Source organism: Saimiri boliviensis, chromosome 9 (genome assembly GCF_048565385.1).
Source record: "Saimiri boliviensis isolate mSaiBol1 chromosome 9, mSaiBol1.pri, whole genome shotgun sequence".
NCBI classification, from domain to species: domain Eukaryota; kingdom Metazoa; phylum Chordata; class Mammalia; order Primates; family Cebidae; genus Saimiri; species Saimiri boliviensis.
Window position 1 is genome coordinate 57,201,257 of NC_133457.1, and position 23,237 is coordinate 57,224,493.

Consider the following 23,237-nt stretch of genomic DNA (forward strand, 5'->3'; position numbering starts at 1 on the left):
TCAGATCTCGGCAGAGCACATATGGCTGGAGAAATATACAGTATTTGGAAAATATCATTCTGGGAGTTGGTCGAATTGTAGTGTCCTGGATGCTTGATGCTCGTAGATACCTGAGACATTCTTTAATCTTAGCTATGCATATACGGACGATACATTAATGTCCAGAGAAGATACATGGCGAGTCCAGGGTCCCACTACTGACTAGAGCAGAGATAGAACTTGGAGTATAGCACTTAATTCTGAGTCCTGAGTAAATTATTTTACCCCACACTAGTGGACAGGCTCTCTGGAAGGCCTCATGGACAGAGAAAGGCAGGGCACCTGGGGCTGAGGTGTAGGAAATTTCACAGTTAGACAGGCAGAAAGAGATGACCAGAGCTGGAAAGAGTGTAGGGAGGTCAGAGTTGAGGAAGAGGTCCAGCTCAGCAGAGTCACAGAAGCCGTAAGTGTGGTTCCACACTGGGTCTTTTCCTTTGTGATATATTTTAAAGAGAGTATTTGGCTTTTGTTTCTAAACATTACATGATTTGAAAATGGGTTTTACTCTTAGAAAAATGTAGTTTCACATCTTGCATGAAATTTCTGACTTCAAGATTTGGAGAGGCTGGAATGAATTCTTGTGCTGTGTAATTGCCTCTAAGAAGATTTTATAAGGGTACGTGTATTTCTGGGATGGTTAGGTATTGATGTGCTTAGAGACAGAACTGGCTTGATGGCTCTGTGAGTTCTTTCCAATAAGAAGGTATAAAACTGGAACATATGAGAGCTGTTGGCATTTACATAAACAGCAGCGTACTGTGATTTTATGCCATGTGTAAACATATAAAAATTTCAGGAAACACCACATGCCAAACTTGTTTTGTTCATGCTCAACACGGATAAAAGTGTAGAAAAGAAAAAAAATATTTTCACTTAAAGATTGGTGAAAATAGTATTCTTCTGTATATTATAAGCAGATGATATACTCCAAACAACCTTCTCAGAGGGTAAAACTAGACTGTGTTGCTCTGTATTTATTCAGCTAATGTTTCTAACACTATTTGTCAAATTGTTATGTGTATACAAGATACCTGCAACTGGTTTTAACCCTTTAGGGCCTATATCCTATTACATGATAGCTTTGCAAACATTAATTTGTTATGTAATACTTAGGAATACCAAAATGTCTGCCAAATATTCCTGAATTTTATGTCAACAGGAAGTTCCAAACCTGCTCTTGAAGAGAAGATGGTAAAATAACTTTCTCTCTCATGCTTTCATCATTTATTCTTTCAATGCAAATGAACTGAGTCCTGTCAATTTCAATTCTGAAATAAGATGTGGTCTCAAGGCGTTTAGTAGTAAATCAGAGAAAAACACATGAATAAATGAATGAGTAACACTAAAGGCAGGTATCTAAGGAGTGGGACAAGAACCGCAGGTACCCAGAACAGGACAATATGGTCTCTAACTAGGAGTAATAGGAAAGATTTCAAAGAAGGGCAGTTGACCGACTCTGGTGATAGGGGTATGTGTGGTGTGTGGGGATGGGGAGGCATTCCTTGCAGAGGGAAAAGCATGATATCAATGTGGGAAAAGGGGTAGATAACATTCCAGGAAAGAAAAAACATTTCTCTTGTGTTGAAGTGTGAAAGACCAGTGAAACTTAGGGCTGAAAATGAAGGCAGACCTTGATTTGGGAGCCCCTGAATGCCAGGCTGAGTAATGCCCACTCTGTTTGTAGTCAGAAGAACAGTGTAATGTTGACAAAAGCAAAGGGATAGTGTGCCTGCTGTGTACAGGATAAAGAGTGAACGCAACGAGACGGATGAAGTCTAGACTTGGATGGCAACCAAGAGGTAGATACAAGAAAAACGAGGAAGGAAGGCTGTGAAGAGCTTGGCCCAACTAGTCAGAAGAAGAGGAAAAACAGCTTCCTCTGCTACCCTGGTCATGTGGGAAGTGTGGTGAGGCAGAAATGTGGAAGTTAAAAGTTAGAAGAAGGAATTGATTTGTAGAAGAAAATCACAAATGACAAATATGGTGGGGTTTTTTTGTTTGTTTGTTTGTTGAGATGAAGTCTTGCTCTGTCGCCCAGGCTGCAGTACAGTGGCACGATCCCAGCTCATTGCAATCTATATCTCCTAGGTTTAAGCAGTTCTTGTGCCCTAGCCTCCTAAGTAGCTGGGACTACAGGTATGTGCTACCACGCCCAGCTAATTTTTGTATTCTTAGTAGAGATCAGGTTTCGTCATGTTGACCAGGCTGGTCTTGAACTCCTGACCTTAAGTGATCTGCCCACTTCAGCCTCCCAAAGTGCTGTGATTATAGGTGTGATCCACGGTGCCAACCACAAGTATGTTTTTAAACTGATGAATGAATGAATCAATCTATCTCATCATTGATTTTGCACATTATGTGTTTATAATACTCATTTGGAAGAGTCAGTGGGCCAGTTGACTGGAAAGGTATTCCAGATATAGTAATTTTTCAAAAAGTTGTTAACACAGTTAAATTTATACTTCCTATCACTCATAAATCAGTTGCCTGTAATGTAAAAAGTCAAAGGAAACTACCCAGCAAAAATTTTGCCAACTCTTCACTTCCTGTGTGACAAGCAGACACTATTGCCTGGTAAAGGAAGATATTTTGAAGTAAGTTACACTGCTGAGCAATCTGTCCTATCTACTGTTTCAATAAAGAGAATTGCAAAGCTAAAAATAGGTGATCAGAGCTCATTTCAATGGTGTTGATAATACTATATATTTTAGAGATATTTTAAGGAAGCTCTTTTAGAAACAGCTAACCATAAGACTTTTAAAAGTAATTTTGTTTTTGAAGCATTAAATAAATACATTAATTTTGTTTTGTCGATTTAAATAAATAAAGTCATTTTTTTCCTCACCATCTAACTTTTTCCTAATGGTAATTCTGATTTTTCAGCATTGAGAGTTTCAATTCTTATATAGTTGTTTGTAAACGTTTGCATTTTCTAGTTTTTTTCTTTACTTGAGCTTCAATAAGGCTAGGGGCAAAGCTCTTCCTATAACAGGAATAGCTTGAGCAGAAAGAGTCATTGGGCCATGAGATAAATATGTACTGTTAACACTAGGACACTCTTGGGGAGGATAAAGAAATGACTGAAAAGAAATAAAATAAAATAAATTAAAAAAAACTTTTCTAGGCACACCGAGAGAAAGCAAGCTTCATGATGATAAATCAGCATTGTGGCTTTGGAAAAGCATTTGTAGGATATTATCAATTATCCTTCCTCTCCACAGAGAATAGGGCTTCAAGATTTGTATTTCTCTATCATGACAAGTCTTGGCTCTTACCACATGAGATGGTTCCAGATAATCTCAAGTTTGGCAGTAAATGGGATGAGGCTGTTTGGGCGGACTTAGCTGCTTTCCTCCTAAACCTTATTTAAGAGATCTGCTGTTAGTAAAGAAACTAAACATTTATTTGCTTTAGCTGTTTTTTTCCACTTTCATTCAACTTTTCTGGCAAAATGTTGGCCTGTGAGATGACCTCAGAAATGTATTTAAAGACTCTAAAAATTCCACATGGTTTTAATTTAGTCACTGAACAACACAGATTTTCTTCATTCCTTTAGTCATTCAAAAAATATTTACTTACTGAGCACTTGCCGTTCGCCAGGCATTTGTTGTAGGTGCTGCAAGCATGGCAGTGAACAAAACGGAGTCCCTGTGCTCATGGAGTTTAGCATCTCGGAGGGGGATAGGCAAAGGAAGTTCAGCACAAGCATTTGGAATCCAGAGCCAGGTGCAGGCAAGTGCTGTGAAGAAAAGTTAGCAAAATGAGAGGATTCAGAGCGAAGGGTCTTTAGATGCGTCCTGCAGAGAGGGGGCTCACTGAGGTGAAGTTGGAGCTGAGACCTAAATGAAGTGGGGCTACGCCATGCAGAAATTTGGAAGAAGAGAATTTCAAAGCAGAGGACAAAACTAAATAACAGTAAGTGCCTGCTGCTTTCTGGAAGGCTTTTTTGTTGTTGTTGTTGCCAGCTCTTTGCCATTTTATTCATGAATATTCCAAGATCATTTTGTCTGTATAAAAAGTTTTAGAAAAAACATAGTTGTTGCGGTAGAGAAGGGCAGAGAATTAGAGAGGGGTCAACTTGGAATAGGGTTTGAAAGTCTTGAAACACAGGGACACTCTGCTTCTAGGGGCATGAGGTGCCGTGAGGTACCATGGCCACTTTTGAAAATTTGCCTTCAGAATGCATCACACAAATACTAACTTCCAAATTTTGATTATGCACCCCACCAGTAAAATACCTTTGAGCATATGTACCTAATAGATGCCTTTTTATTTACAAGTTGGATGTAAGTACCACTATATCAATATACTCTATACAATGTAAAGCAGCTATCAAAGTAGAATTTTTTTAAAGGAGATAAAATGAAATATAAACAGAAGTTCCAGTATGTCCTTTGCACACCAGAATCATCCTTTCCACTGTCTAGGATATGGATACCTCATCTTAGATATCAATATAACATCTTACATTTTATTAAAATTTTATTGTAACTATTAATTTTTTTATAACATCTGTCTTTTAAAATTCCACTCTTTTCTGCAATCTTTTTTTTTATTTTTAATTTCTGTGGGTACATAGTAGATATATATATTTACGGGTTACATGAGATGTTTTGATACAGTCATGCAATGTGAAATAATCGCATAATAGAGAATGGGATAGCCATCCCCTCACGCATTTATTCTTTGTGTCTTTTCTGAAATCTTAAATTCTGTATCCTGAGTCTTGCAGCACCAGTACGCATGGGCTGCTGGCCGGACAGGAGGATGTTTTAGGGGCTGATGAGCTCTGTGAGAACATTCCTCTTCACCCCAAATGTCCCCATGCTACTCTACTACAGTATCCAGCTCTTTTGTGTCACAGGTCTGCAGTCTCATAGCTCTACCTGTCATTCCCCAACTGCATTTTAGCTGAGTCATAAGTTAATATTTACCTCTATAATCTTTTGATTAATGTCTGTCTTCTCAATGTCACTTGTCTACGGTCTCACTAGGCTGTAGGCTCCAGGAGGGCAGGGACCAGGTCTGTTTTGTGGTCACATTTATTCCACGATTCCTGGCAAATGGCGAATTCTCTGTGGACCTTGGTCACTGAAAGGCTGATGTAACCAGGTATCTGTCATTCTCTGCTTCTCAGTAGCTCCTTCTCACTGCTCCTCTGTCCTGTCTTAATTGCCGGCTATTTTGTAACCAAGCATCTACCACAGATTCCTTCTCAGGGTAAATTACCTGTAGTCTGTGATGGTTGTTTACTACTCAGCGGGCTCATCTCCACATAATTGTGAAGGGATGGAAGGAGGCAGAGAGAGACGCAAGGCAGGGAGCGAGGCTGGGCAAAGGACAGAAAACAGAGAGAGAGTGGAAGGGAAAAAAAGAGATTTCCCGTTGTACTTTAAGTCTGAGTAAATAATGTTTAAAGCGGATCTTTCCATTCTTTTCCCCATTGCTTTGCTCCTTCTAAAATATTAAACTGTGGCAAAGGTGCACATTTATCATTGCTGGTCTCCAGCGAGTAGTTATTTAAAGTTCTGCCCAGCTGCGTTTCCCTGCTCTCTCCTGGGGTCATTAGGAGGCTCCTGGTTAGTGGCGGATACAGCCTGAGGTAGGCTCCGCAGACAGCTGGGCACAGGAGGGGACGGGTCGGGACGAAGTTGCACGTTCAGCTGGTTGTCTGTTGTTGCCTTTTAAGCTCGTCCGTAGTTAAACGAAGTCTCCCAGCTGCTCCCTTCACATCCGTTTCTGATCACAGGGCTAAGTGGGCTCTGATTTATCAAGTTCTGCCCCAGGTTGGGGTGTATGGAGCAAGAATGTCCTGCAAATTCAGGTGATCTTCACCTTTCTTTCTAAATGTCACATAATGGGTTCCCGGAAGAGCAGTGGACCCTGAGGTAGAGTGTAGTGAGCAAGATGTTTATCAAGTGCCTTGAGACTGACAACTTTCAGTAGAAGAGGAAAGAAGCTTGAGGGGGTAGAGGGAGAAATGAAGCTGCGATGCAGGCCCCACGATTGTGACTGCCTCCTTGAAAAGGTATGGAGCTAGAATGAGCCTTCAGAGTCTTTCTCAGCTGGACTCAGAAGGCTCGGCCTGTAAAGCACCAAATTCCTCTGCTCTTGGATGTGGGTCACTCTGGAAAGGGCATGACCTTGGGTGAGGTGGTTGTCTGCAGTCTTGGCAATCCCTGAAGAGACTGACAGCATTCTCTGCAGCAGGGGCAACACGGCCTTCACCTAAGGGGAATCAGGGTGGCACAGCGCAGTGCCAGGCACGCTGGGAAGCTTTATCTAGATTTGACTCCCGAGAACAGTACCTAGATGATGAGTTAACACATGCAGTGGAGTGCTGGAGCAGGCTTGTCCCAGCTTCTGAGAACTGATTATTAACTATTCAACAACTTTGACAGCCTGTTGAAAACTTAAAATGGGCCACGATAGGAGTATTTATACCACAGAAAATGGCAAATGCTACAAATCAGGGCTCGTGAGGTTTTGTTTCTGTTTTTCTCCAGAAAGATGGTTTACAAGCCCATCACTAAATACGGGCTTTCCGAATTTCATTTTTAGGAGAATTGGAAATTTCTAAACACTTCACTTTACACCTCCCCAGAAAGTCCTTTCCTACTTGACAATTGTCTTGAAATTTTACTGTTAGAGCATCACATCTTCAGCTCAAACTCTGACTCCCTCTAAGGTCACACGGTGACGTGCATAAGGTTCTACAGTTAGATCTAATTGAATCCCGTCTCTGCCACTCCTAGCACTGACACCTTTGGTAGGTTAATTTCTCTGAGCATATTTTTTCTTATCAATAAACAAGAGATTATTGATAGCTAGAGAGTTGCTTTTCAGAACTAAACAGAAAAGTTATGTTTAATATTAGGCTAGCTATAAATATTCATCTACATCCTTTTCACCTTCCATAACATCTGCCCTTAATGGGCATGAATTTCCCCTTGGAGTAAGAAGTCTGAGGAGGGCATGATGGAGAAAATTTGGTGTGGCTTTTTATTGTACCATTTTTCTAAAGGGAAATGCATTTTTAAAGTGCATTTTAAAAATATGTATCACTTTAATTTTAAATCATGCTTTCTGCTGATTTCAGCACACATAGCTCCCTGTTCACCCCCATACCTTCAACGGTGCCTGCTGTGACTGTGGTCCTTGCTGACTCAACCCTTCCCAGTCCAGCTTCCGCAGGCCAGTTGCTCCCTCGTGAGGTCATGTGATGGGGGAAGCTGCGTACACACTTCAAAGCTAAGGTCTGAAAAAGATAATGCCAACTCAAAAATAAAATTGTAAGGCAAAAAAAGAAACTCTAGAACTGAAACGCTCCTGTATATCCTGAAGTGACAGAAAGCACTTCCTTTTGCCTGTAATACGAAAAAAAAAAAAAAAAAAAAAAAAAAAAAAAAAAACAAGATTAAGATCTATTCTAGATTGGAAAAAAAGAAATCGTTGTTGATATTCGAGGTTTTAATTGTGTTGGATGCCTGGCTCCTGACTCCGGAGGAGTGAATGGCTCTCGGTGAGATGCAGGACCAGCCCTTGTCACATGCATGTGTTATTTTCTCTTCTCCTGCTGGTATCACGTCAGTCTTAGGCTGAAGTCACATGGTTATGTCAATACCACAGCTAGTGAGGGGTGGTAGGGCAACCCCCACATGAATAGCAGGCCCACGGGGAACCAGCAGCAGCTGATCCAAGTGTGCAGAAAACGAGAAGGCCTGGAGTCTGGGCATCTAGGTCCAGGGATAGGAAACCCAGGATGTAAGGATTGACCTTACCAAAGAGTCACAAAGATAGCAAAGGTGAGTTCATGCATCAAGAATCTTACACAAAACATAGGAGAGTTTCTAGCCATTGGTGATTTGTTGCCATGGTAATGATCTAGAAAACTTATATGGCCTTGATGTATTTGCATCCAGTGAGGACAAATTCAGCAGCTGAGTGAGTGACCTGAACCCACCTGTGAATAGGAGATGGGATACTGAAGTTCAAAGGCCGATCTCTGGAGCCATATAACTTGGATCAAATGCCGCTTACCAGCTGTGTGATCTTAGGATGTTAGGTCCAGGTTTTAAACCATTTTTGTTTGTTTGTTTGTTTAGCAAAAAGCGCTTCATTCAAAGAAAGTCTAACAGTAAAAGGGCTTCACAGTATGTCATACAGGTGAGGGCAGAACTGCTCAGACAGGAACGGGGATGGGGCACTTGTCCCCACCTTCCATTACCACCACTCTTCTCTGCAACGAGGTGGCCTCTAAGGCAGCAGCTCCCTTTAATGGCCTCGCTGTCAATGGCACTGGCTGTTAGTCTGCACAGGGTATGACCCACTTCCCTGACAAGTGCCTGCCACATACAACGGCTCTTCAGCAAACACCTGGAGAAATGGAAGAATGCTTTTTACTATGAAACCATTCCCTAATTTGACCAGTCCACAGATTTGAATGTCTTGGGTAAAATTTCTCCCCATTTTATTAATTTTGCTGCTCTTATCACTTCTTTAATTTTCTTAACTTATTTTTAGCACATCTTAATTATTTTGGCCCTTACCACTCTGTCTCCTGATGTCCTCTCCTGCCTCCTTCCTTCCCTTTTCCTCCTGTTCATCCAAGAGCCATTTATCAGGTTCCTGAAAAAGCCACTGCTCAGCCTGCCCCGTGAAAAGGCTCAGAGCCCGCTTCTCCTACCTTGCTATCACTCACCTTTTCTTTAACCTCCCGTATCCACTGCTTGTTGTAAGTCAGAAACGATCAAAAATCACTTCCTAATTATAAAACCCGAAGGATTTCCCCTTGGCCCTTAAACTCCTTTATTCAGCAGCTGACATCAGAGTAGGGAAGGTGGAGTCGACTCCTCCCCAGCCATTCTCCTGGTCAGCCAGGTACAAAAACAGGTGCACGTTGGGGGCTGGCATTTTTGCATCTCTTTCTGTTTGTTGAATTTCAGATACATAATCAATGATTGGGGAAAAGTTATATCTCAAACGCACTACTACAAAATTATTCTGAAAAAGTGTTTGTTGTTTATCGGAAGTTCCAGTTTCACTCCGTGTCCTCTGTTTGTATTGCTAAACCTGGCAGCCCTGCATCAGGGAGTGGCAGCTCCTTCTCATCCTCCACCTCTCTCGAGCTTATTTCCGAGGGGGTACAGGCACCTCCAACTTAGTGAGCAGAAGCCTCCGTAAGCCCTAAGCCTTTCTGACCCCTCTTATTCCTTCTGAGTCAGCTCCTCCCTAGCCATATTCTCTGTCACTTACCCAGGTGCAAAAACATAGGTTCCTTGTGGAGTTTTTCATTTTTTCCTCTATTTTACCCCTAAAGCCTGCTAGTCCTCCCTACTATATGCTTGTTTTAAGGAAACATGTGTTGAGTGAGTGAATGTCTCCTGGGCTTCTTTCTTTCTTTCCGCTCTATCACAGCCACTTTCATTCACGCTGTCATTACCTTGTGCTCGTTCTGGTAACTGAAGCCTGACAATAGTTTCCCTTTATCCAGGCCTATCTTGAGGTCTCTGCAAACTAATCTGCATGGACATCTTCTTAAAAAAAAAAAAAATATATATATATATATATATACACACACACACACACATATATATTATATATAGTTTTTGACTAGATAATACATTCACATGGCCTAATATTCAAAAGATATAAAAGAATATGTGGAACTCTTGAAGGGTTCATTCGTTGTCATATCTTTTGCCTACCTGATGTTGTAGCCATTGGATAAATAGACACAAGTATGAGAAAGATGGAAATCAAAAGGTATGCAGAATAATGGGGCTTGGTCTGGGGGCCGCCTTGCTCACCTTTATACTAGAATTAGAAAGACGTACATACCCAGAGAGACCCAGCTGGACAGAATTGGCCTCCATGCTGGGCTCTGCTCTTACAAAGCTTGGGGGTGGGAGGAAGAAAGTGGGGCTTCAGTCATCAAGCAGGCTAATTCCGATGTGAACAGAGGAGGAGGCTGACAGGCACACACTTAATTCCCCTTCGCCAGCTCACCAATCAGACCAGTTACTCTCTATTCCCTAAAAAGGGGTGAATTAAAGTTGAGACCAGGATCAGGGTGTTAAAGCCTTTCTAGTACTCCAGGCTGGTGTGCTGATGGATTACAGGTGTGTCATGAGAGGTCGATCTTTTCATCCTTGGACCAAAAATAAGCAGAGCCCCAGACTTGTCCTCTTCAGCCATGAGCACCTTCATCAGAACCCTAATTTCCTTCCAATTTAGCCTTCTTAACCCAATGTTATCTTTTTCTGTTTGTATCATATTGGGGGAAATTCTGGAATGTACTGCTCTAAGCAATGGTCACTTCCATGTTTATAGCTATGAAACCAGCACAAAGAGCATCACCCCAGCCCTTTACTTGGTACACACAGAAAACTCTTCAGCCACACCCCCTTCTTCCTGACACCAAGTTCTCCTCAGCCTTCCCCAAAACAACCAATAGTTATTCTTTCTATATACAGGTAAATATTTTCTGCCCTTCTTTTTTAAAAAAAGTAATCACAAATCACAAGATAGGCCAAATACTTTAATAAAATACCATCAAATCTCAGCAGCTTAATGTAATAAATGTTTATTATTTCTTATGCATGTCTCAATCCAGTGTGGCTGTTTGGATCAATGATGGGCACTGGGTTCCTCTCTCTGACTTCCTTTAATCAAGTGTCTCTGTTAGTCTCTAGGGATTCACAACTGCTGCGGAATGCTCTACGTGAGCTGAAAAAGGAAGGAAGGAATAAAGCGTGGAAAATCTGGGGGATTTTTAGGGACTAGAAAGTGCTAAATATCATTTCCTTCCATATTCAGTTGGTCTGAACTCAGTCATATGGTCCCATCTGACTACAAGGAAATGTAGTCTACATGTCTGACCAGGACGAAAAGGAAATGGATGTAGTAAGGCCATAGAGATTTCTGTTACACATGCCAGACATGCCGTCTGCACCTTGCTCTTTTGACTTGACAATACATTTTAGAGCACCATCACATTCGTTCATGGGCAAGCAGTTTCCTCCGCCTTTCTAACAGGTGCATTTTATGCATTATACCACAATTTATTTAACTAGTCCATGGTCCAGTCGTGCTCAATGCTTTGTTTCTTCCATTATTTCATCTGCAATAAATACTCTTGTAATTATATTATTCCATACATGTGTAAGCATATCTGCCGCATAAATCCTCAGGTGAGGTGTTGCTGAATCAAATGGTATAAACAGTTAGCATTTTGATAGCTATTACCAAATTACCCTTCTTTGGAGTCATACAAATTATACTCGCAATAGCCATCTTATTATTTGATTCTGCTTGTGTAAAATATCTCAACATGTTTGAGTAAGTATAGTTTAATCCAATGGCTCCGAGGGAGGCCCATAGTCTTGCTTGTATCCTCCTGTTGGGCTTTACCTTCCCCTCCATTCCTTAGGAACCGGACATCGTCTATTTCTGTTCCCCAAGTGTTGCTTGTGCCTCCTATCCTCAAACCATTGTGTCAATATTCTCTTTCGTTTAGATTCAGATCTAGTGAACCAGTAAACACTCTTTTCTTTTTTTTTTTAAGATAAGATCTCTCTGTCCTCTCTCTCTTGCCCAGGCTGGAGCACAGTGGTGTGATCCTGGCTCACTGCAACCTCTGCCTCCCGGGTTCACTTGATTCTCGTGCCTCGGACTCCCAAGTAGCTGAGATGATAGGCATGTGACTCTTTACACCCTGGCTAACTTTTTTTTTTCCTTTCAGTAGAGACCAAGTTTGCTATGTTGGCCAGGGTGGTCTCGAACTCCTGGCCTCAAGTAATCTGCCCACCTCGGCCTCCCGAAGTGCTGAGATTATAGGATTGAGCCACTATGCCAGGCCAGTGAACAATTCTTGAAAAATAGGGCTGGGTACCAAGCAGAACCCTTTAAATTCATTATTACATATAATCCTCAGAATCAACTAGGAAGTCGTCATTTTCATGCCCATAGTACAAATAAGGAAACTGAGGCTCAGAGAGGTTAAGTAAATAGACCAAGACCATCTAACTAGTATGTAGTATATTTTCGTTAGGTTTTCTGAGAGTATTCTTTTTTCTCTCACTCTGGTGCTTCTCAAACCAAAGCACAACTTAGGGCAGAGGAAAAGAAACACACCCACTTGAGCTGTCTCTACATGTGACCCAAAGCTGCCTGCACCAAGATATTTTCTTTGAAGTCTCCTATTTTTATTAAAAATGGATACAGATTTTTAATTTCACTTTTTAATATATCTGCATAAATTTTAGTATTTTAAATTCCTTGCTACCGACTGTAACTGAAATCCTAGGAAGCTACCAGTGTTCTCTGTGGTTTGGGGAACTCTGGCCCACTGTCCCCAGGGCAGGCAGGAAAACATGGTTCTGCATGTCAATGCCCCACAAATAGACTCTTACCCATTCTTCAAAATCCAACTTATATGCCAAAGTTTCCTGGGGGGTCAGCAAGCCCAGAACGGTGTCCCTGTCAAAGAAAACGGATTTACAGCTTATCCCAGTGCCTTATACTGTACACACAGCGTCTTTCCTTTCTTGGACTATTCATGGAGTCAGTCTCTCCATAGCAGGCGTCCCCAGACTACAGCCCACGGGCCGCATGCGGCCCCCTGAGGCCATTTATCCGCCCCCCCCACCCCCACCCCACCGCACTTCAGGAAGGGGCACCTCTTTCATTGGTGGTCAGTGAGAGGAGCACAGTATGTGGCGGCCCTCCAACGGTCTGAGGGACAGCGAACTGGTCCCCTGTGTAAAAAGTTTGGGTACACCTGCTCTATAGCTTCAAGTTCTTTGCAGCAAGAAGAGGATTGTTAAATTTTTAATGAATCAAGCATTGAAGATAATTAACACGTTATCGTTAACAACTTTTACTTTTCTAAAAAAAAAAAGAAAATCAGCAACTGCGAAATAGCAAAAGCCAACTTCTTAGTTCCAACTTCTCTTAAACACTCCTAAATCTTGCTTAAAATGGTTGTGTTAGCTTCGTGTTTCCTTGGAAAGCACACATTTCATTTCATTTGCCCGTGCATGTATATCCAATTCCCGGTGATAGTCTTGTCTTATTGATTGACACTGGGTAAGCCATTAATTTCTTCTCCTGTCTCTGGAAAATGGGAATAATTGCATTTGCCAGCTACCACTTGGGAATGTTGTCAGAATTGATGAAACAATGTTTTTAAAAGACCACTTTGGAGGGAATATACTATATAAATCACCCTCCCTCACTAGGATGGTTATTTTAGTGCTTATTTATTTAATAGTTCAGTGGAACACTGATATTTCAGATAAGTCATATTGAGTCAATGAATTCCTTAACACTCAGGCCCATAACTTTCTGATGAACTTGGAAGTTAACTTGGTATAAATCCTTTCTACTCTTGGAAGTTTTCAAGTTGATTATCTCTGTAAGTATATGTCTGGGCCATTGCTAGCCAATACTGGTGGACATATAAGATAATATTTAAAATTTGCTGCATCCTCGTGAACATATTGATGTTTTTCTGTCTCCCATATTATCTTTAAGAATTGAATTTTAATAGTTAAAAGTCTCACTGCTTTCATAAGACATACATAATGTTTCTATCTCAGAGTTGCAGGTCTGTTGTCACACCTTGTGTAGTATCATAAAACATCTAAAAAGGAAATGGTATAAATTTTAAATTGTAGTAACCATCTATAAATGTACCCTACAATGCCACTAGCCACCAGTGTTAAAGTTAAAAATTCAGTCCCTCAGTTGCGCTCGCTACAATTCAAGTGCCCCATAGCTCATGTGGCTAGTGGTCACCGCATTGCATAATACAAGGAAAGAACATTTCCACCATTACGTAAAGTTCTACTGGGCAGTGCTTGTCCATAAGATTTGTATCTTAGAAAACTAATGAAGGGCTTAAGCTGGAACATTTTTATCTTTCTGCTTTTCTCACCCATCCCTTGCTTAGACTTTTTTTTCTCCTCATGTTACAATAAATTTTTTTAAAACTATTTGGGGCTTAAAAACAGCCCACCTCCAAGGCCATGATTTGAACACAAAGTCTAGGGAGAATGACACGTGGAATTCCCATCTGGAGGTTTGTACAGCAGCAGATCCAGCCATTTCTGAGAAATTGTCTGGGTTTGGAGTTACTCCCAGAACTCTGATTTAGCAGTTCCTAAGCTTACAGCAAGTCTGAAAGGAACACAAATCTGTTTTGTATATACAAATAAATCCTCTCATGCTGCATGCCATTCTCAGCCTGCCAGTTTCATCTGGCTGCTCCAGAAAATATAATTCAATAGCATATTAGTTAACCCGCATGCAGGGAACGGGGCATTCTCATCATTGAAATGTTCTGGTTGAGTGATTAACCCGATTTTTGCAGAAAAACTGCCGATGCAAGGGATTTTCTGTCCAGGAGGGTGTGTGACCGTGTTTCTGTCTTCCAGATGATCGCAGCTGCACTGCTTCATCCCTCAAGCACTCAGAAATATATCTCTGTGCTAAAAACTTTCAAATATGCATTGATATATTATCAGAAAAGCCTCATAAAAATAGATCAGTAATGGTACTCCTGATACTCTTAGAAAGGAGTAAACTTAAAAGAAAAATTAGGATCTATCCTCAAATTTTGCACAGTTGTGTGACCTTTAGGAGTGTCTGACAATAGCGCAGTTTCTTCAAATGGCGTAATTGGAAAATACTTATTTCAATATTTTATTTTCTTTTGTAATAAATACAATGTGCTTACTGGATGTCAGGCAATTCTTTGAGGGCTTTACAAATGTTAATTCATTTAATACTTATATCCATCTTAGAATTAGGTACCAGACTATTATGTCCATTGTAAAGATGAGAAAACTGAAGGACAGAGAGGTTAAATAGCTGTCCAAGTCAAGGACAGCTTAGGATTTGAACGCAGGAAGCTTGCCTCTGAGTGACCAGGCCCTTAAACACTACTCCAAGTAATTTATATAACAGAAGGAACCTAGATCATGAAATAAAATGATTTTTCTCCTTAGTGCCTTAGTTTTTACATATTAAAAGACAGAGATCAGTGGGGTAAAAATAGAATCAAAATATTGATACTCTCCCTAAAAGATAATTACAAGCAGCTGTGTGCAGTGGCTTATGCCTGTAATCCCAGTACTTTGGGAGGCTGAGATGGGCAGATCATGAGGTCAAGAGATCGTGACCATCCTGGCCAACACGGTGAAACCTTGTTTCTACTAAAAATACAAAAATTAGCTGGGTGTGGTAGCGCATACCTATGATCTCAGCTACTCAGAAGGCTGAGGCAGGAGAATGGCTTGAACCTGGAGGGGGGCAGGTTTCAGTGAGCCAAGATCGTGCCACTGCACTCCAGCCTGGGCAACAAGAGCAAAACTCCATCTCAAAAAAAAAAAAAAAAAAAAAAAAGATAATTAAAAGCTTTGTACACCAAAAGTCAAATGTATTCACAGCCCAGAATCAATTATAAAACACAAAAAGTAGAATTCGATTGATTTTTCTGAAAATTAATTAATGTAATGCATTAGTTTTAAATACAGGATGAGCAGATCTTCATTTTTAGCGTCTGTGTTGATTGTTGCAGTCCAAAACTTTTTTTATTCAGGTTTCTGAATGAGTCCGAGTAACAAAAGAAATGACTGGGTTTAATCATGTCTGATTCATAATGTAAGTAATATAATTTTTCTAGATGTATAGAATATGTGATAGTGAGAGGAACCAACATTTAATGAGCAGCTACGGGTTAGTAGGCATTTGACCTTAGGCTTTCTTACTACTTAAGCAAAAAAACCTAGAAGTGATTTCTCCCTTTCCTATTATCCCTAACACCTAACTTGTTGACTGCTTATTCCAGCTCCCCAATATACTTGGGTACTGCCTTCTTGTCCCAGCTCCAGGCCACCATCCTCTCTCATCAGGATTCTGCAGCAGCCACTCAAGTGATTTTCTTAAAGCATCAATTAGATGATCTCTCATCCTCGCCCAGCACTTTACCAGCACCTTCTCCATTTAGGATCACCTCCCAGTACTGCCCAATTCCACCTTGGTCTTCTTCATCCCCATCTCCCCATGCTGTGGCTTTTGCCTACTCTACCCAGTCCCTCTGGCCTTTGGGTTTCTGAATATACACAGCTGTTCTGTTTTTCTTTCTTTGTTATGTATGTGTGTATTATTTACTTATTTATTTTGAGACAGAGTCTTGCTCTGTTGCCCAGGCTGGAGTGCAATGGCGTGATCCCAGTTCACTGCAACCTTTGCCTCCCAGATTCAAGCAGTTCTCCCGCCTTAGGCTCCCTAGTAGCTGAGATTACAGGCAGCCACCACCGTGCCTGGCTAATTTTTATATTTTTAGTAGAGACAGGATTTCACCATGTTGGCCAGGCTGGTCTCGAACTCCTGACCTCAAGTGATCCACCCTCCTTGGCCTCCCAAAGTGCTGGGATTACAGGCATGAGCCATTGCACGCGGCCTACACGCAGCTGTTTTCTGCCTCAGATACCCATGCGTGTTATGCTCTGCCTGGGATCCTCTTTCCTCTACTCATCTCCTGTTTTGGTCCCTTTTCTGCCTTTGAATCTCAGCTCAAACTTCACTTCCTTGGAGAGCCCTCCCTGGGCATCCCACCTGAACTCTTTCCCTTAATGTTATTCTCTGTCTCAGCCCCTTGGTCATTTCCTCAGAGCACTTACTACAACTCAGAAAGATTCTTAGTCAGTTTAGTTAGGAGGTAGGTAGATAGGTAGCTTAATCTGTCTATATGACCAGCAGGAAAGCTCCAGAAGGCTGGAACTTTGGTTCCCCACTGTGCCTCTGGTGTCTGATGAAGGGCCTGGCCCAGAGAGGTTCTTTATGACTATTTTGCCTACAAATGAATTTTCCCATTTGATAGGATCTACTCATTTTTAGAAAACGACCCTGAGGTAAACTGTCTAAAGTCGCAGAATGAGCAATCTGGTTTGTTTACAGCTCTGATCACAAAAACTCCCCCAACAGAAGTCAAGTGTAGGCAGAGTAAAACTTCAGTTATTTATGATGTCAGAATTCAGGGGGACTTTCCCTGTTTCTCAGGTTGCAGTGTGTGAGCATTCAGTTATGCATTATTTAATGAAGATGATGTGTTCTGGGAAATGTGTCATTAAATGATTTCCTTGTGTGAAATCATAGTGTTCTTACATAAACCTAGATGTGGTTTATATTCTAGCCTATAACACACTTAGGCTGTAACCTATTGCTCCTGGGTTGCAAACCTATACAACATGGTATTGTGCTGAATACTGCAGGCTGTTGTAATGAAATGGTCAGTATTTGTGTATCTAAACATCTAAACATAGAAAAGGTACAAAATAAGGTGATATAATATTATGGGATCCCTGTCACTTATGCCATTTATTGTGACTAAAATGTTGTTATGTGGCACATGATTGTGTAAAAGAAATATAGGCAGGCTTTGGAGACAAAGTCCTGGGTCTACAATCCCAGCCCCATCATTTAGTAGCTGCCTGTGCTTGACAAGTCAACACCTCTCTAAACATCAGTTTTCGCCTCTGTAAAATTGATTTATTCACCATTTGATTCCCAGTGTCTGGAATGAATGACCTCATGACCACGCCACCGATATGGATGAATTCTTCCCTGTCTCTTTTCCTGTGGGGACTGAATGAAATGCCATGCCATGCGTAAAACATCCAGTGATGTGCCTGGAGCAGAATAGGCACTGGCTAAAAAAGCATGTCTTCCTTCTTCCTAGCCAACCTCTCTCTTTTTCTGAGGTATTTGATCATAGGTAGTATGCTGGCACTCATATATGATCTTGGTTTTGGATAAGCCAAGGAAAGGTTTGAGAGAGTTGTGTGATGCTTTTACACTGAGGTCTTCCCTAGCACCCTCTCCATTCAATTAAGAAGCTGAAAAATGTATTCAGCCCCTGTCAGGTAATAAACTAGTTAGTATGTGGAGAAACAAATAAATATAAGAATGTGCTCTTAGCTGAAGAAGTTCACCTCTGATTAGGAACAACTAGAGTAATACGGGTAAAACAATTATCAAGACAAGAAGGGATGGGGCCATTGCTGATTAGGACAAATGCTATCGTGCTCCCTCTTTCTTTATGTAGAGAATCATGCTAAATGATCAAAGGTGAGTATATAGGGCACTAAATGAGAAATCTTGCCACAACATCCTTTCCTCCAGAAGGAAGAATTTGTGTGGACACCAGGGCCCATGGCTGCTGGGTCAAGGAATTGTCACCTATCCAAAATTAGCCAATCTATATTAATGCAATTGCCAGGGAACCCTAGGCCTGATATGAATAGATGGGCTGAGCCCATCACAGCCCACTTCTCATGAGTTTGAGTCATGATGAACTGACGTCAGGGGATCTAGAAGGGCAAAAGATACCATAAGAGCAAAGCCACGGGGGAGCTGAGAATGCAGCAGAGGGCTCGGGGTCAAGGATAGGACCATAGCTGACCTGCCTGAAGGCTTGTAGGAAGGGTTGTGGTATCAAAAGGTGCCTAAATAGGTTTGTGAGAGGGAACCAGGCTGACTTAGGTGGCTTTGACTTCCTCTACCTTCCCCTTTCCAAATGTGAATTAAATGAGCAAAGTTGAAAGACCAGTTGAGGAAGCGTGAAGGGAGGCTCTGACAATGCCCAACCATGCCCAGAGTAAAACAGGAAACCAAGAGAGAGTTTTAAATGTTTTTAGTGGTGAAGGTATCCATCTCCTCAAGCATTTATTACTTCTTTGTGCTACACACATTCCAATCATACTCTTTTAGTTTTTTTGTCTTTTTTTTTTTTTTTTTTTTTTTTTGAGATAGAGTCTCGCCTGCTCTGTCACCTGGGCTGAAGTGCAGTGGCTTGATCTCAGCTCACTGCAGCCTCTGCCTCTGGGGTTCAAGTGATTCTTATGCCTCAGCCTCCCGAGTATCTGGGATTGCAGGTGCCCACCACCACACCCAGATAATTTTTTGTATTTTTAGTACAAATGGGGTTTCACCACGTTGGCCAGGCTGGTCTCAAACTCCTGACATCATGATCCGCCTGCCTCGGCCTCCCAAAGTGCTGGGATTACAGGCATGAGCCACCGTGCCCGGCCAGTTATTTTTAAATGTACAGTAAGTTACTGCTGACTATAATCACCTTGTTGTGATATCAAATACCTAGATCTTATCCATTCTATTTAACTATGTTTTGGACCCATCCACAATCCCCACTTGTTCCCCACCCACCCCACCCCATAGTACCCTTCCCAGCCTCTGGTAACCATCATTCTCCGCTTTCCCTCCATGAGTTCACTTGTTTTAATTTTTAGCTACAGAAATGAGTGAAAATATGCAAAGTTTGTCTTTCGGCTTTTTAAAATTTTTGTTTAAACAATCCTTACCTGTGATGTCAGTATACTTCATTCTATTTTAATACATTTGACTCTCAAAAGTAAGCCTTTTTTTTTTTTTTTTTTTTTTTTTTTTTCCAATTGAGCAAATGTACATTGAGCAATGTGCTAGGCACCAGCAGAAGGGAAGGTAGTGCCGACTAAGACATCACTGTGATCATCGATACGATCCCCGTGTAATGGGAAAAACAGTCAAACACAAACCAATAATTTCAAAGTACAGAATGAAACACAGATGCCACAAAAGAGGGGCCAAAGTGCTGAAAAAAGCACAGAACAGACGGTGGCCGGTTGGGAACTGTGAATCCAGCCGATATCACAGGGAAGTCACTTTTGAGAGGCAGCTTGAGAGATGAGTAAGAATTCAGGCTTAAAAGGAGAAGAAAGTTGTAAGTTAGTGTTGTGAAACCCGTGCATTTGATTTTGATGAGTAGTCCAATCGTGAGAAGCCTTTAGTGATAAAATAATGAATGTCTGTGGGGGGAGGCGGGGAAGGAGGGGAGAATAGGGAGGGAAATGAATAAAGGATAAAGAGAAGTAGAGAAATAAGAGAAGAAGAAGTCCAAGAAAATTTTAGAGATCAAATGAGTTTTTATTTTCAGATTACCCAGCAAAGACCAAATAGATATTGGATTCAAGAATTTCCACTTCATTTCACTGTACTGCATACCAGATCTTACTTGCTTTATGGCCAAGTTTATTTTAACATTTAAGTAAAACCCAGTAAAGAAGGACTAGAAAAATCAATTTTCAATTTCAAGTGTGTTTTTCCATGTAGTCTGGAAAGTGTTTTAAATTTTGGAGTGGAACAAAATAAAGTGAAGACCCAATTTCCTAAAAAACTTGAGATGATAAATCCTCATCAGAAGTAAAAAAAAAAAATTATGTATATACATATATATAATAAAAATATGTTAAAATATGAAGAATGGATAGTTAATTGCAATAAAAGACATTTTCCTCCAGAGAGATTTCATTGGGTTTTTGTCATTGTTGTTAGCTATAATGTGGACGTATGTAGATTTTACATTTAGAATTTACAGTTATACTGTATTTACGAATTTCCAAATTTGCATTTTTCCTACCTTCATCTCTGCAAAGTTAATAGTTAATATGCCTCATACAGGCATAGGAAAAGTAACCATAACTGTTTTTTGAAACATATTTTTTAATGACCTAAAGGAGCATAATTCTAACTATACTTTTTTTTCCTTTCTGGCAGATGACATTTGATCCAGAAATCTTCTTCAATGTTTTACTGCCACCAATTATATTTCATGCAGGATATAGTCTAAAGAAGGTAAATATATAGTGATCTTCTTCTTTTATCATTAAGTAGAGACCAGCACTAATGAGAAACAGTTATTTTGATAGGCTTCTGCATTCAGTAAGAGTATCATTATCTTATGTTTGTGTTATAGATTCAAACCTGACGTGCTTAGAATTCTAGAATTCTTCTAAACCTATTCTGTCCAATACAAGTCACTAGCCACAGGTAGCTATGGAGCTCTTGAAATGCAACTTGTCTGAATCGAGATGTTCATTAAGTGTAAAATATACACTGGATTTTAAATACTTTGTATTTATGAAAAGAATCTAAAATATCTCCATAATGTTTTATATTGATTTCATGTAGAAATGTTAGTATTTCAGATAGATTGGATTAAGTAAAACATTTTCAAAACATATTTCACCTTTTAAAAGCATTTTAATATAGCTACTAGAAAATTTAAAAATTTTTAAATATGTGACTTGTATTATATTTCTATCAGATAGCACTATTCTGGATGATTGTAACCAAAGACTTTGCTTATTTATTAACATTGTTTATTCTTTAAAGTGAAAATTCAAGAATGCTGTTGATGCTTATAGAGAGGAAAGTCCAGTTTTGCAATTTCTATGTACTTGTCTAATACTTAAGCACAGCCTGACTATGCACATTTTGTACATTAGTAATTCACATAATTGGTTAAGTGCTGGCATCCCCTGAGCCACAGAATGAGGCTCCAGAATGGTTTTTGAGATACAGAGGTGATACAGCTGCTCTTCTGCTGCTCAGCTCCCCCTCTAGGAGATTCCTGGGGCTTCTCTCCCTTTGACCAGTCATCTTCGGCAGCCTGGGCAGCTTGTTCACTACAGACCTGATTTTCCTATGTGTACTCCAGGCTCCCTCTTGCTGTCAGGTCTGGCTACTCAGATCCCACTGAAAAAACTGGAACTGAGTTTTCCCTAAGCAAGCAATTGAAAAAGTTTAGAAGGTTGGATTTGTTCAGGTCACCCTTCCTCATTCCCAGTCCCAATACTAAGCATCATTTTGTGGCTGACTCATTAAAATAAAGTGAATTGTTGTAGGTTTGGGGGATTTGTTTTGTTTTGTTTTTGAGATAAGGTCTCCCTCTGTAGCCCAGGCTTCAGTACAATGGCACAATTATGGCTCACAGCAGCCTCAACCTCCTGTACTCAAGTGATCCTCCTTCCTTCAGCCTCCCAAATCGCTGTAGTTACAGGCGTGAGCAACCCCACCCATGCTGCTGTCAATTTTTAAAGTTTAGTTTCAACACATTCAGAAGACATAAAAGAGAAGTGAGAGATCCAGTAAAATCAAAAGGCAACTTAAATCTCTTAGAATAGTATTTTTTTTTTAATGCTAAAGGAGCTGCATTGACAACAAAACTTCAAGAAAACTGCCTTCCATTATTGCAGTGAGTCCAGCATAGACATTGCACTAGTCCCTTGCTCCACCTCAGGTCCTGTGAGTTCTGGGAGTTGCCTCTCTCGTCCCTACCTACTCATCTTCCAGTGGGGTTTTTTCCCCCTGCTTCTTGCCTTCCCCGCTCCCAGTCCTTTGCAATGATAATCAGTTAAGTCTCTATTAGCACAATAAGGCCAGGAATGAGGCTCCAAAACCAAAATTTGCCTAAGCGGTGAGGGGCCTGTGAAATGCATACATTTATTTTCATTTTCTGTTGCACCAGGAAAAAATGTTGATGTGCTCTATTAAATATCTTTCTTTTCTTTCCAGAGACACTTTTTTCAAAATTTGGGATCTATTTTAACATATGCCTTCTTGGGAACTGCCATCTCCTGCATCGTTATAGGGTAAGTGACATTTGGAGCTCAAGTTGCAGGTGGCACTGGGGTCAGCGATCTGTGTGAGGGATCTCATACTTCCGTGATTATTGCTGGCTGGGAAAATTGTCTTTTTTTTTTTTTTTTAGTATATCACATCTTTGTACATTTTTCTGACTTAAAACTGAGGCTTCCTACAAATACAAGGCTTCAAATCAAAGCAAACTAGAGGATTGCTGGATTTTTCTCTGTGAGTTCCAGACTTCTGACTTAGGGAATGTGGATTACTTGCCTTGAGTTATATGAAGCACATTGCATGCTTCTTTTAGTTTGAATAATGCAGATATACTCACTGCATTCTTTTTCATATGTTCTGAGGAACCTTACCTGTATTTGGCAGGGGAGCAAAAGTAACTATATACCAAGGGGTTTCTTTCTAAAGGAAAGTTTACAAGACAGCAGTCTGAAACAGATGTGTCCAAATATCAACAGAGTTGCTTAATACTGGGATAGTTTTCAGTTAATACCCTGTAGAATGCAGACTCTTTTTTTTTCATTGTATTTTCTTGATTATGCTACTGTGCTCTAAGTCAAACTTTACATACTCTGGCTTGCAGCTCGTCATAAATCAAAATGTGGTCCTGAATGGTGAAGGCAATCTGCCCACTGATAATTCCATCCAATACATTAAAGCTTCACTAGAAAACAAAAAAAAAGTTCGGGTACTATGACTGT

The 23,237-nt window shown here is 40.6% G+C and overlaps 1 protein-coding gene across 2 annotated transcripts in view; it reads left to right on the forward strand.

The window, feature by feature from the left end:
• SLC9A9 (solute carrier family 9 member A9) overlaps window positions 1-23,237 on the forward strand; it is a 565,509-nt gene that overhangs the window by 19,585 nt on the left and 522,687 nt on the right. The window contains exons 2-4 of one of the 2 annotated variants that reach the window (XM_074405918.1): window positions 17,618-17,807; window positions 20,656-20,733; window positions 22,456-22,532. In XM_074405918.1, the coding sequence (XP_074262019.1) occupies window positions 17,706-17,807; window positions 20,656-20,733; window positions 22,456-22,532 (257 nt within the window). In that variant the 5' untranslated portion in view covers window positions 17,618-17,705. The remainder of the gene's footprint in view (window positions 1-17,617; window positions 17,808-20,655; window positions 20,734-22,455; window positions 22,533-23,237) is intronic. The other variant, XM_074405917.1, reaches the window with a different exon arrangement.